Source organism: Antedon bifida, chromosome 8, assembly GCF_963402885.1.
Source record: "Antedon bifida chromosome 8, ecAntBifi1.1, whole genome shotgun sequence".
In the NCBI taxonomy this organism is placed as follows: Eukaryota; Metazoa; Echinodermata; class Crinoidea; order Comatulida; family Antedonidae; genus Antedon; species Antedon bifida.
This window is the reverse complement of record NC_136233.1, coordinates 15,817,003-15,829,430: the sequence shown is the minus strand read 5'-3', so window position 1 is coordinate 15,829,430 and position 12,428 is coordinate 15,817,003. Positions and strand designations below refer to the sequence as shown.

Here is a 12,428-nt window from a genome sequence, read left to right as displayed (position 1 = left end):
GAGTGAATCTAATAGCAGATAAAATAGTAGAGCAAACGACACTCAATTGTTCCTTGGTAAGTTGTCGAATAAGACGATCCCTTCAGACTTATTTGTAGGCCCAAGTCCTGGAGTGAATCTATTAGCAGATAAAATAGTCGACCTTACATCAGATGACGCTCACTTGTACCTGGGTGAGTTGTCAAATGAGACGATTCCTTCAGGCTTATTTGTAGGCCTGGAGTGAATCTAATAGCAGATAAAATAGTAGACCTTACAACAGATGATGCTCACTTGTACCTGGATAAGTTGTTAAATGAGACGATCCCTTCAGACTTATTTATAGGGCCTGGAGTGAATCTAATAGCTGATAAAATAGTAGAGCAGACAACGCTCACTTGTACCTGGGTAGGTTGTCAAAAATAATGATTTAATTTTTGCGATGGTAAGACTATTTACAGTAATGAAAACAACATACTTATTTGATCTCTTAGGTTATATGGAATATAGTTGCTTGTTCACAACTAGCTGGTGTCCAGAAGGAATCAGTTTGGCGATGTGGATCAATATAGAATACCAAAGTTTTACTTCACCAGTCATTGTTTTTAGGTAAAATAAAAATTACTTATAAAAATAAAAAATGAAATGATTTTCTTTGAATTTAACTTGAGCCTGTTTAGTTTCTTCTACCTTTACAAGCCTGTCCAACACCTTTTAAAGTTGAGGCTTAACATTTGTCCTCTATTATGGGCTTATCCGAGAATCATGGGGTTTGTTTATGCTCCAGCATCATCTCTTGTATGTGAAAGCATACTTATCAAATTTCAAGATTTTACCATCTTCCACGTCAGTGCCTGATTTTACTGGGATTTTTTTCTGTTTGAATATGCTGAACATTTAAAACAAATAATACGTAGTATAGTTGCACTTATGAATTGCATTATCTTGTTAGCTCTGGAGATGGAACTGGTGCTAACGGCATTGCAGTGTACTTCACAAACAATAAGTTGGTGTTTGTTGTCAACTCTCAAGGTGTTTCCCTGTCGGTTCAAACACCTGTATCTGAAGTAAGTGAAGTCAAATAAAACTATAATTTGTTTTTTCGATGGGGATTTTTCATTTTTACAATGTGCCACTCGACTACACTCTTGATGCATGTTCATGTTTCTGAGCATGTGCGAAATGAATTTTTAAAATTCTTCAGCTGCTTTGTCGAGCGTGTACATAAAAAATAAAGTCTGCATTTGTGTATAGAAGGAACCTTTTGGGGCTTTCTGGATCTTGGTAAAGTTTTGTTGCCGGTCTTCCCCAATGAATCAAATTACAACATTTGATAATTATTTATTTTTCAGGAAGTATTTCCATCAGGAAAATGGAACAACCTTGCTTTTACATATTCAGAATTTGAAGATATGTCCATCTACATTAATGGTGTTGTATCTTCTGTCACCAACGATACACAGCCACTGCCCGTGTCGACAGGTGTATGGGTTGGGTGGACTAACGCTAACAATTATGGATCTGCCAGTTTTAAGATCCATAACCTTGCACATTGGGATTATTATGTTTTCTCAAGGAAATTTAAACAGTTCTTGGGAATGTCAGGTATGAACATATCTCTTATTTAATTCTCCATAAAAGTTAACATTAAATCAGAACATATAAATGAAATAATGGTCATGATGTGAGATATCGATAATCCACCAGTTCACTATTATTGCTGAATAATTGTGAATTGAAACTGGTTACTACATGGAATTATCACCTTTTTTTGGACCAATCAGTGGGCTGGGATCTTTAACATTTTTTTATATTGTTATAAAAATTGATACTAGACTTCCAAGTTGACTGTTACTACAACAAAGATTACTGCTGGGTATTTGATTCTGGTTTGTCTATTGTGAACCAATTTGAAATGAGCCTCACCGGAAGCCAATTTGTTGGTGACCACACCTTGGAAGGGCGTGCCGTGAAGACAGTCAGTGGTGAACCAGGTTGGATATCACTCGGCAATGGATTTGGTAACAACTGCCCGTCTGATCCTTCTTTGTGTACTGGTGGATTGGCTTTGACTGTATGGTTGAAGATTAATGAGGCGGCCAATGGTTATTGGTACAATCGCAACACTGGTGGTTTCGGCTATCTTCTTAGTCTTGGGGCTGAAACTCCAGGTAAATTTTAATTATTCACATTTCTGTTTATTATCATGGCCAAATAAAGATACTATATGACCACTATGTATAGACTTTCAAGGGTGGATATAAATATACTTTTATTTATACAGTAGAGCCTGTATTAAGAGGACACCTTCAGTACCAAAAAAGTGTCTCCTGAATAGGGGCTGTCCGTAGTGTTTAAACATATACTGTATTGTCCCATCATTTATTTCGTGGGAAAGTGTCTCCTTAATAGAGGTTTCTCCTGAATAGGGTTGCATGTTCCAAATGAAGAGTTCTACTGTATATTCATTCAAAGATTTTCAGAATTTTCTTAAATTATTCTAACATTGTTTGTCCTTAGGTGAACGTGGCCTAATCATTAAACAGTCAAAGCATGGACTGTTTGTTGAGGTAGCTGACGGATCAAAACTGTGGACTGTAAATGTGCCAATCAGCGAATTAACCTATAATGTGTGGTTCCAGTTGGCAATGACATGGTCAGCTTCTGATGGACTTGATGTCGTTTTAGGAGAGACATTAGTTGGTTCTGACGTAAGTAGAATGTATAAAAATTATCAGTTTACATCCTTATTCGAAACAGTGTTGTATGGTTTGAAGCGTCAGGAATTCATGAACAATTTAGAATATGAAATATCATGTAAAGTAGACCACAATGCTCATTATACTTCCCCTTGTTCGTTTTAAGGGAAAGTTTGTCTTTATTGGTGTCTCCTGAATAGGGTTATCCCTTGAGTAGAGGTGTATCCTGAATAGGGTTTTCAAACAAGGGTTTCTACATGTTACAATATACAGGTGGTCTGATATTATTCTTTCAACTAGGCAACCTGTATAATTTATTGTATCTCAAGAACATAGCTTTCTGAGAATGGCTTCGCTTTTGTTGTGAAAAACTACAGTTTATGTATGTGTCCTGCTAAAGCTTATCTAATATTGAAGACTTCCAATTAAAAGTTTAGCAAAAGTATGAGGAAAAGAAATTGATTTTGTTTCTCCTATAAATAGGCAATTGGCGTTGAAGACATCCGAACACGAAATGACAATACAACAATTGTTCTTGGTAAATCAAATGGGTATGATGTTGGCTATGTGTCGGCTGAGTATGATGACATCATAATCTTTTTGCCGGTTGTTATTGAAAGTTTACCAGATGCAGAGAGTCTTACCGTCATTGGAGGTAAGTTCATTACTTATTTCTGATAGAAATGTTTGCATGAGTACTGAACCAGGTTCAAAATTTAAATCTGAAATTTTGAGATTAGTACAGTAGTAGTTAAGGGAAAACCTTTGGGTGCCAAGAGTTGTCCCAAAAGAATATTTGTGCTGTATTAAAGGGATGAAATTGTATTAACATTAATGATGTATTAATTGTCTCCTTTACTTTATTAGAAGTGACCTTTTTTGAGAGCCATCAAGCAACATAAGCGTTAAAAGTTTAACCAAAAGCAACGTTAGAAACAAACACTAGATATTAAACTAAGCAAATAATGAAAACTTATTATTTATCAAAAGTGTAATTCAATTTTATTTTCCACTACAAATTCAGAAGTAGCAGCGTATTCAACGGCAGATGAATATTGGGATTTACCATCACATTTAACCACGCAAATTCCTAGTGTGACTTTCTACAACACTGGTACAGTGGTTGATAGAGATGGAAATGCTGAAGGAGCTATTGACTTTAACAGAGCTTCAGAAGATGATCCATTTGGTTATATCAAATTAGGTATTGTACCTTTTAGTTTTAGCCTCAATGATAATTTAAAAAGTTTAGTAATAAAATTATAAAAAACAAATTGAGAGAGTTATATAAAAATACAATTGCTGTTATTCCCAGAATATGCAAACACCTTAAAAGTCCAGGTGCCATAGCGGGATGTATAATACGTCTACCTCCTTTTCTGAGATGTACGTGATCACAGGAAGGCGGAAGGGAGGGATCACTATACGAGTATCTCACTCATAGAGTATAAACATCACTGTTGGTTTGTGCAGTCCATTTCTTGAGATCCTTAGGCCCTACTTGTATACTTATTTGCTTTACTTTACAGCCTCGTTGCCGAGGTTGTACTTCTCCGCCTGGGCTGCCTTGGAAATACACTTCACAAGATTTCTCAATTCGTTTCTATTCTATGCAATTGCATTTATTTGTACTAGATCCGTTGCTGTTTTGAATTTAAAGTTAGAGGGGTTTTTGAGGACTTTTAAGCTGTTATTAAATGTTACTGATAGTGTCATTCATAGTCTTCCTTTAAATTTAATGGGGTTCGATTCCTGATTTGCAGGAACCTTATCATTTTGTTTATTGGCCAAATAATTTCCATCACTTCCATAATTTTGATAGACACTATAAATAGATTAGTAAGTTATTTTGTTTTTCTTGTTAGGTCGCTATAACAAAAAATGCATGAGTGACCTTGAAAAATGTTCACCAGCCGGGTTGACCTTCTCTGTGTTTGTTAAGCTTGGTTCTATTTCACATTTCCAAGATTCCAGCATAAATCCAGAAGGAGTCGGTTATATAATGAGGTAAGCTTTATTATTATATAATTTAAAGTGCTTAAATGTATTTAGTCTGTTACTCTAAGGAAGGCCTATTTGCCGAATAAATGTTATTTAACATAATGCATACAGGCGCTGTAGAATTAAATTAGTTTATCTATTGTCATGATTTTATAGCACTGGAGGTCAGCAGCAGAGACGACGTGGTTTTGCAATTTTCTATGATGGTGTTAATATCACAGCTGTAGCACAATCAAGGGAAATGCGTTGGACAGCCACCTGGCCATTTGTTTATTCGCAATCATGGTTTAATGTTGCATATTCGTGGAGTACATCATCTGGGTTATCATTATACATAAATGGTGCACTGAAAAGTAAGATTATCCATTCATCTATTTGTTAAGTTTAAAGCTCTGTCTGCACTATCAAACTAGTTTGATAAAAAAAGTGTGATGTGCCCAAATATGCTAGTGATATGATTAAATATGGTAGTGATATGACATCATTATGTCCATATATTGGCACATCACATAAAGTTTGATAGCATAGACAGAGCTTAAATCATTCTCTTAAGTTAGGTGGTCAATGCTCTTTGGGACAATCTGTTGATTGTTAAAATCGCTATATAAATTCATTAACATTAACATTAATTTCCTACCTATAAATTATAACATACAGTGTTAAAATAACAATAACAAAAGAGATAGTCAAGATTAAACCGAGCGAGTCAAATGGCCGAGCGGTTAAGGCAGGGGCGCCGTTTACCGTACCTAAAGTTCCAACAACATCAAGGGTTCGAGGCTGACTCGCTCCTAGTTCTGGTGGTGGAACAAGTCTTCTCGGATAAGGACTATAAACTGTAGGTCCAATGTACACAGTTCTAACCTGTGTGCACTTTAAAGAACCCAGTTCATTATTCGAGAAGAGTAGGGGGTTACCCAGATGAACTGGTTCACAAAATAGCCCCTGTAGCAGGGGAATTACTACCTATCTGATCTGACAGACAGTGATTTATTTACTATTGGTAATCCTTGGCCACATTGCCTAAAGACATAAAATAAAATTTAAAAAATAAACTGTATTTTAATCATCTAATATTTGTAGATTAGTTATTTGCACACACATTAGTTCACCTTTTATTGATTGATTTTTTAATTTTAATGGATACATAGCCACGACCCCCAGATCCCTACCCCTGCCATTAACAGTAAATGTGTTAAATTGCATTGACTTATTTTCTTTTTTAATTCAGCTACCACTAGAGTGGGTCAAAGCACTGGAAGTGCCTCAGATATTTCAACTATATTGTATTTGGGTAAACGAAATGATAAAAATGAAGGATATCTAGGGGGCGCCTTTGATGACCCGGCAATCTGGTACCATACGTTTGATGAAGAGGACAATGAACTTATGGGAGAGGATCCAAATGCAATAGGTACAGTAATTTTAATTACAGATATATTTATAGTATTCAGAAATAAATCAATTACCAGGAAGCACATTATATATATATACAGTATATATATAATGGTAATTAAATACAATAGAACACCTTTGGAACACCCCTACAATTTTAATTTATGAATTCCTTAATTTATTTTAAATTATGTTTTAACTTCATTCATTCATTTATTCAATAGTTTGTAGGCCACTGGCCCAAGTACAATAATAGAAAATAGTACATATTATAAAATTTAAGAAGTAGTAACAGCAAAATTATTAGGTTATTGATTACTTTTTTGTTTTTCATTAGTAAGGAACATTTTGTTGTGTCCCAACTTATTCTACTGCAATTACTGCATTAACTTTATGTTTTTACTTCATTAATGTATGATTTTTATTTTACAAGGCAATCTCTGCAATCAGAGAGAAAGGAAGAGTAGACAAAATGTAGTAATACTAATAATAATAGTAATCATTTTTTACACATATTTCCTAATGCCTGTGTAACATGGTGGGACCGAACCCCATAAGTCGCCCAGGCTATTCACCCCTTACTCTCCCTGATGCCTACTTAACTTGGAAGACTACATTCCTGAGGTGGGTCTTCCAAGGAAAGTCAATCAGGATGTGGTACCATTTAATTAGTCATCCTTTCTGTCCCCTTAATATAAATATATGTTTTGTAGTTAAGTTAGTTAGTTCGGGTATTGATTCTTGAGACTATAACATCAGTCAGAATCACTACATTTTACTGCTTTTATAATCTTACTTTTGATTGAATAAATATTATATTTTGTAAATTGAATAATTTTGTGCCATCGTCAATTGTCTTGGCCATCGACATGACTACCGTTACAGCCTGGTTCCCACTATTATGCAAAGATGTAAGTGCAATATAATTCTACCAATCACAACGCGATCTTTCATCATGCCGTAATTGGTCAAATTAAACTATTAAATGACGTTGAATGATACATTTGTTGTGGTTTTTTCACAGAGGTAACTACCGACCACGATGCACTGGATGAGCTGGCGCCTATCACAGGAAAGCCAGGTTGTAAGGTTTCACATGATGCTGATTGCTCACGCGACATTGTTGAACTCCAGTCAATCGTAAGATACAATTAAAATAATATTAATTAATGTATTAATTTCATACTTTAATATTAAGAGAGTGGTAATGTCATAATGGAAAGGATAGATGTGAGAAGCAAGAAGAATCTTGTATCCTTAGGAAAGATACATTATTCTTATTGCCTCATCCTTCTGATGGGAATTAAAGCCATGTGGTGCATGATAAAAAACTTATAATATTGTATAAAGTAATGAAACAAGGCCATATACGTGGCTGCAGTCGCATGCTCATATTTGAGTTAGTGTTTACCAAACGGCTGACCGACCAACTGACCGACATAGTACTTGTTCATGACTAAAAATTCAATTACAATGGAGATTTATCAAGTAAAGTAGTTTTCAATAAAATAATGGTTGTAATTATTAGATTAATTATTATTTATCATTCATATAGAATAAGTTTATTTACATTTGTTGCTTCAATTTTTGTAGATTGAAGAAGAAGGGGAAGTAGATGAAGTGTTATTAAAAAGTGCAGAGGAACGTTTGGAAGAATTAGCTGAGCCATCTAATACGCTAACAAGTGATGACCTTGGGGCATCGGTGTTGGTCTTTGAAACACTTGTTACACAACCATTACCTAGCAATATTAATGAGTCTTATGGCATAAGTACAATTGACGTAAGTATCAAGTTAAAGCTCTGTCTATACTATCAAACTTGATGTGACAAAAGAATATGATGTGCCCATATATGGACATGATGATGTCATATCACTACCATATTTGAGCATATCACTACCGTATTTGGGCACATCACACTTTTTTTGTCAAACTAATTTGAGTGTAGACAGTGCTTTAAAGCAACATTGAATGTTTTTTCTCCCAAGTCTGGGGTCCGTAAGGGTTTCACAAATTTAAAAAATGATATATAAATAAAATATTCAGTGATTCAATTGAGATTTTTCAGGATTTTTCTAGAGGTGTGAAATCTCACTTTTAGCACACATCACAAATTATAATAAAACCTTTATACAACCTAGAGCTCTTTCTTTCTATATTTTTGAACTTTTGTTTGAAATTTGATATTAACTAGATTTCAAATTTGAAACTTTCTTTCTTTCCGAGGAGCATTGCCTAGGCCATTTATTATACATAGGCCATTGGCCCGAATACATCAATATAAATATAAACAATAAAATAAACTTTTGTGTGCGTAATTAAAATAAATGTGCGCACATTATTATTCTGTTATGGAATCAAACCTTTTGAGTGTCTTTATTTTTCTTTTAAAATGTTCTTATAGACTTATTTACAAATATGTAGTGACTTGCTTGATCAAGGCCGTGGAAGTGAGTGGCAACAATTGCAACAAGTAAGTATTGTATATGAATATTTTGTTTAGTTTAAGTAAGGCTCTGTCTACACTATCAAACTAGTTTGACAAACAAATTTGATGTGCCCAAATATGGTAGTGATATGTCCAAATATGGTAGTGATATGACATCATCGTGTCCATATATGGGCACATCACATTTTGGTTGATAGTGTAGATAGAGCTTAAGGGTGCTTTAACGATTCATTGAGGATTCAGGTGGCGGAGGAGTAGGAAGCAGATATACATTCAAATCAACTCAATATATATTTTATTCCAATCAAGTACATTAAAATGGTGAATAACAAAATAAAAAAGAAGTCTATTGATATAAAAAATGTAAGAAAATAAAATAGGGTTTAATGGCTAAACTCAAGAAGGAATGCCAAACGAATAAAAACATTCAAGTAAATTTGACAAAAAACTACAATAAAAACACATTTTTAAGCAACTAGAATGCAATCCCACTACTCTCAAACAAGGAACTACAAGAGAGAGCATAATGGAATATATTATTAGATCGCCACACTGCGGCCTATCATCCAGTACAACTTGTTTGTAATATTGTCTGTTATAATTTTATAGTTTTTTAGTTCTACTCACATTCATAAACCAGCCTACTTCTTTGTATTTTTTAATAATCAAATAAATATTGTTGTTTTATTTTAAGACTGAGACTGGTTGCCCATCATTGATCCAAGATTTGGAGGAGTATACCTTTAGGATGACAATGAAGCTCAGGGATGATAAAGTGGATTTAGGCTATGTTTTGCCTGCTGACAATATGGGTTAGTTTGATTAGTTTTTAATTTTATTTTCAAAATCATAATTATTACATTCACCATTATCATTGTTATCAGAATATTAATAGCATATTTGTTTCCATCTCTGTCATTATTATATCATTATTATTATCTTTATTATCATCTTTGTTTTAGTGTTCTGTACTTAACTATTGTCATTATCATCTTTGTCATCCCCATCATGGTTTTTGTTTAATATTTATTTCCTTTATCACCTATTGTCATCTTTATTTCATAATGAAATTTATGCATCATACTAAACCGTGATTCCCACTAGCAACGCAAATTAAGGAAATTAAAGCATGAAATCAAACCTGCGTGTCAATGTTAGTTGCCCTAGAGTTTGACCTGGTTCACCCAGCATACAGTGTTCTTGCCGTTGCATGGTAACGATGTTTGCAGCACTGTTACGTTGTTGGTTCTCACTTGTGATTACGTAATACAGAACTTTGCAACGCTTAACAGACTATAACAATACTTTATTTCAGTTATTCAAAGTGAGTCATTCGAAGTGGACTCATATTCAACAGAGGAAGGATTATCATTTCCGAATTACACAGACCCAAGATGGATCGACACTGTCTCCAATTGGAATCTTACAATAGATTCAATTGTCATACCAAGGAACATATTTGATTTTACAATACCAGGTAAGTACTGTAGTTTTTCAGAAGCCCATTCTATAAAACAATATGGGATTGATGTATGATTGAATGAATCTTATTTTTATAAATTGTAATTTTATCAAATGATATCAAATTTTTGAAATGAATTAAAGTGTGTATGTTTCTTTTTGGAAGTTCGATAATCATTTGATTGTAGTTATTACTTTCACCAAAAATTATTTTTAATTAGAAAATTTTTTTTTTCCCCAATATCCAGACTCTTTGGACCAGTCCAAATCATATCCAAACTTTTGGAAAAGTTTACTGTCATAAATATTGTCCTTTTTTTGTAGGTGTATCTATTTCCACAATGGTAGTTGTATTCTATGATTCACTACCTTATCACATGCCACCAAGAGCTTCAGATGAATAGTAAGTCATTAATAAATCACCTTTTTAGTTTCTTACACCCCAATTGAGTGAGGGCGCTATATTATCAATTAATGTACAAGAAATCACTTGAATTACACAAAATACTGATCAGATTTTGCAGTAATAATAGTAATAATACTTGATTTTGTTTATTAAACCTAAGTCACTTTCAAGATGTTTTTTGTGTAAATAAAAATGAAATGGAAAAAATAAATAAAAAAATAAGCAAAATGGTATTGGTATGCCAATATAATATGGTTATGAATATAAAAAAATATAGAACACTAAAAGAACACTCAGTTATATGGAATGCCCTCTTTAAACCGATGTGGGAAAACTGTTCCCTAATAATATAAATTAATTTCACCATAGAGAAATTGTATATTGAGAACAGAACTTTATTGCTAATTTTAAATGTGTAATTTTACTTTCTTCTTTTAATTGTAATGTACTCTTTGATTGTTTTCCCTGTATATGCTTGGTCCTCCAAGCTCTGACCTGGGATATATGTAAAGCTCTGTCTACACTATCAAACTATTTTGACAAAAAGTGTGATATGCCCAAATATGGTAGTGATATGACATCATCGTGTCCATATACATGTTTTGGTCACATAAAGTTTGAATAGTGTAGACAGAGCTTGACATTCTTATGTCTGTTTGGGAATAAAGAATGATTTGATGATATTTTTGTTTGCCAGTTTTGTCGAGGGAGAAGGTAGACCTGTGCGAGTAAACAGTAGAGTAATATCCTTCACAATGGAACCAAAACTCCGTTCCAATCTTCATAATCCAGTTATTATTACCTTACAGCATTTATCGGTAAAGTTTAAAAAACCTTATCTGTTTTTTTCATTATCCCACGTCAAAATAATCAAGTGTCAAGTAATCTTCATTATTTTTTCAACAACTGTATAAAAACAAATTTGGTTGAAGGTTATGAGACACGGATAGCAATGATTACATATTATAATAATGTAATGTTAAGTTGCCTTGTCAAATTGTCCAAATATAGCCAGACATGCAAGAAACTAAGCCAAATTACTGAAGGCAATAAAGACTGTGGCAAAACCCTGTGATCTAATAGAAAATTAAGCATTGGTTTAGTGGCAGTTTGCTTGAATCATCTTTACACTTTTTTTTACATAAAGTTATAAGGCATAAAGCACAGTATATAACAACATTTTCATTTACACTATTTTTTTTTTTACAGTTTATAAATACTTCTATTGAAGTTGCAAAATGTGCTTATTGGGATTATGATGTGAAGTAAGTTACTATTTTTTTAAACATTTATAACCTTACAATTAATGTGTATGTGTATTGAATGTGTTATCTATACTTTAATAAAAAATAAATATTAAAATGAAAAAGGATAGCAGCAGTAATGTTACTAAATGGGTAATATTTGATAGGCAGAAATTATGATTAAAAAGTGAAAAAAAATTATTAAATTACCATACCATTATGTGGTTTTAAAATCCTTTTGGGCACAACTTTATTAAGAACTATGCATTATAATATTATTTTGTTGTTTGATATTTTTAGTAATGAATCTAACAGCAAGTGGGCTACAGACGGCTGTGAAATAGCTTTCCACAATGAAGATTACACCATTTGCCATTGTTACCATTTTACAGCCTTTGCGGTTGTGATGGATCCTTTAGCAGATGAGGTAAATATATATTAAGTTTTTTAACATGCTACACACACATAAAATCAGTATCATACAGTATAATCAGGGAAGAGTTAACTCTTCCCTGGTATAACCCCTATTAATGATACACCTTCAAACTGAAAACGTTATCATTGAATCAAACTTGGTGTAAATGTAATACTGTATAATTAGTATTCAGCTAAATTTAAACATTTGGTTATAAATGTAATTGTTTTTTTTTTCTTTCAGGAGTCATCGATTCATGATTTTCTTCTGCCTTTAATTATCAAAGCTGGAAGTATTCTGTCTATGATTGTCCTACTTGTTATAATTATCTTCCTTCGGTTTACCAAGTAAGTCATAATCTTTGCAAGGTGATATGAT

At 33.2% G+C, this 12,428-nt stretch overlaps 1 protein-coding gene across 2 annotated transcripts in view; it reads left to right on the top strand.

Moving 5' to 3' along the window:
* The window catches only part of LOC144849459 (uncharacterized), a 28,279-nt gene that overhangs the window by 10,086 nt on the left and 5,765 nt on the right, over positions 1 to 12,428 (top strand). For both annotated transcript variants that reach the window (XM_078706367.1, XM_078706368.1), the window contains exons 20-39: positions 474 to 588; positions 932 to 1,046; positions 1,332 to 1,584; positions 1,815 to 2,150; positions 2,500 to 2,690; positions 3,162 to 3,333; positions 3,703 to 3,882; positions 4,544 to 4,685; positions 4,836 to 5,032; positions 5,911 to 6,093; positions 7,099 to 7,214; positions 7,668 to 7,856; positions 8,480 to 8,548; positions 9,219 to 9,336; positions 9,840 to 10,001; positions 10,310 to 10,388; positions 11,089 to 11,209; positions 11,601 to 11,656; positions 11,936 to 12,062; positions 12,294 to 12,397. In XM_078706367.1, the coding sequence (XP_078562493.1) occupies positions 474 to 588; positions 932 to 1,046; positions 1,332 to 1,584; positions 1,815 to 2,150; positions 2,500 to 2,690; positions 3,162 to 3,333; positions 3,703 to 3,882; positions 4,544 to 4,685; positions 4,836 to 5,032; positions 5,911 to 6,093; positions 7,099 to 7,214; positions 7,668 to 7,856; positions 8,480 to 8,548; positions 9,219 to 9,336; positions 9,840 to 10,001; positions 10,310 to 10,388; positions 11,089 to 11,209; positions 11,601 to 11,656; positions 11,936 to 12,062; positions 12,294 to 12,397 (3,025 nt within the window). The remainder of the gene's footprint in view (positions 1 to 473; positions 589 to 931; positions 1,047 to 1,331; positions 1,585 to 1,814; positions 2,151 to 2,499; positions 2,691 to 3,161; positions 3,334 to 3,702; positions 3,883 to 4,543; positions 4,686 to 4,835; positions 5,033 to 5,910; positions 6,094 to 7,098; positions 7,215 to 7,667; positions 7,857 to 8,479; positions 8,549 to 9,218; positions 9,337 to 9,839; positions 10,002 to 10,309; positions 10,389 to 11,088; positions 11,210 to 11,600; positions 11,657 to 11,935; positions 12,063 to 12,293; positions 12,398 to 12,428) is intronic.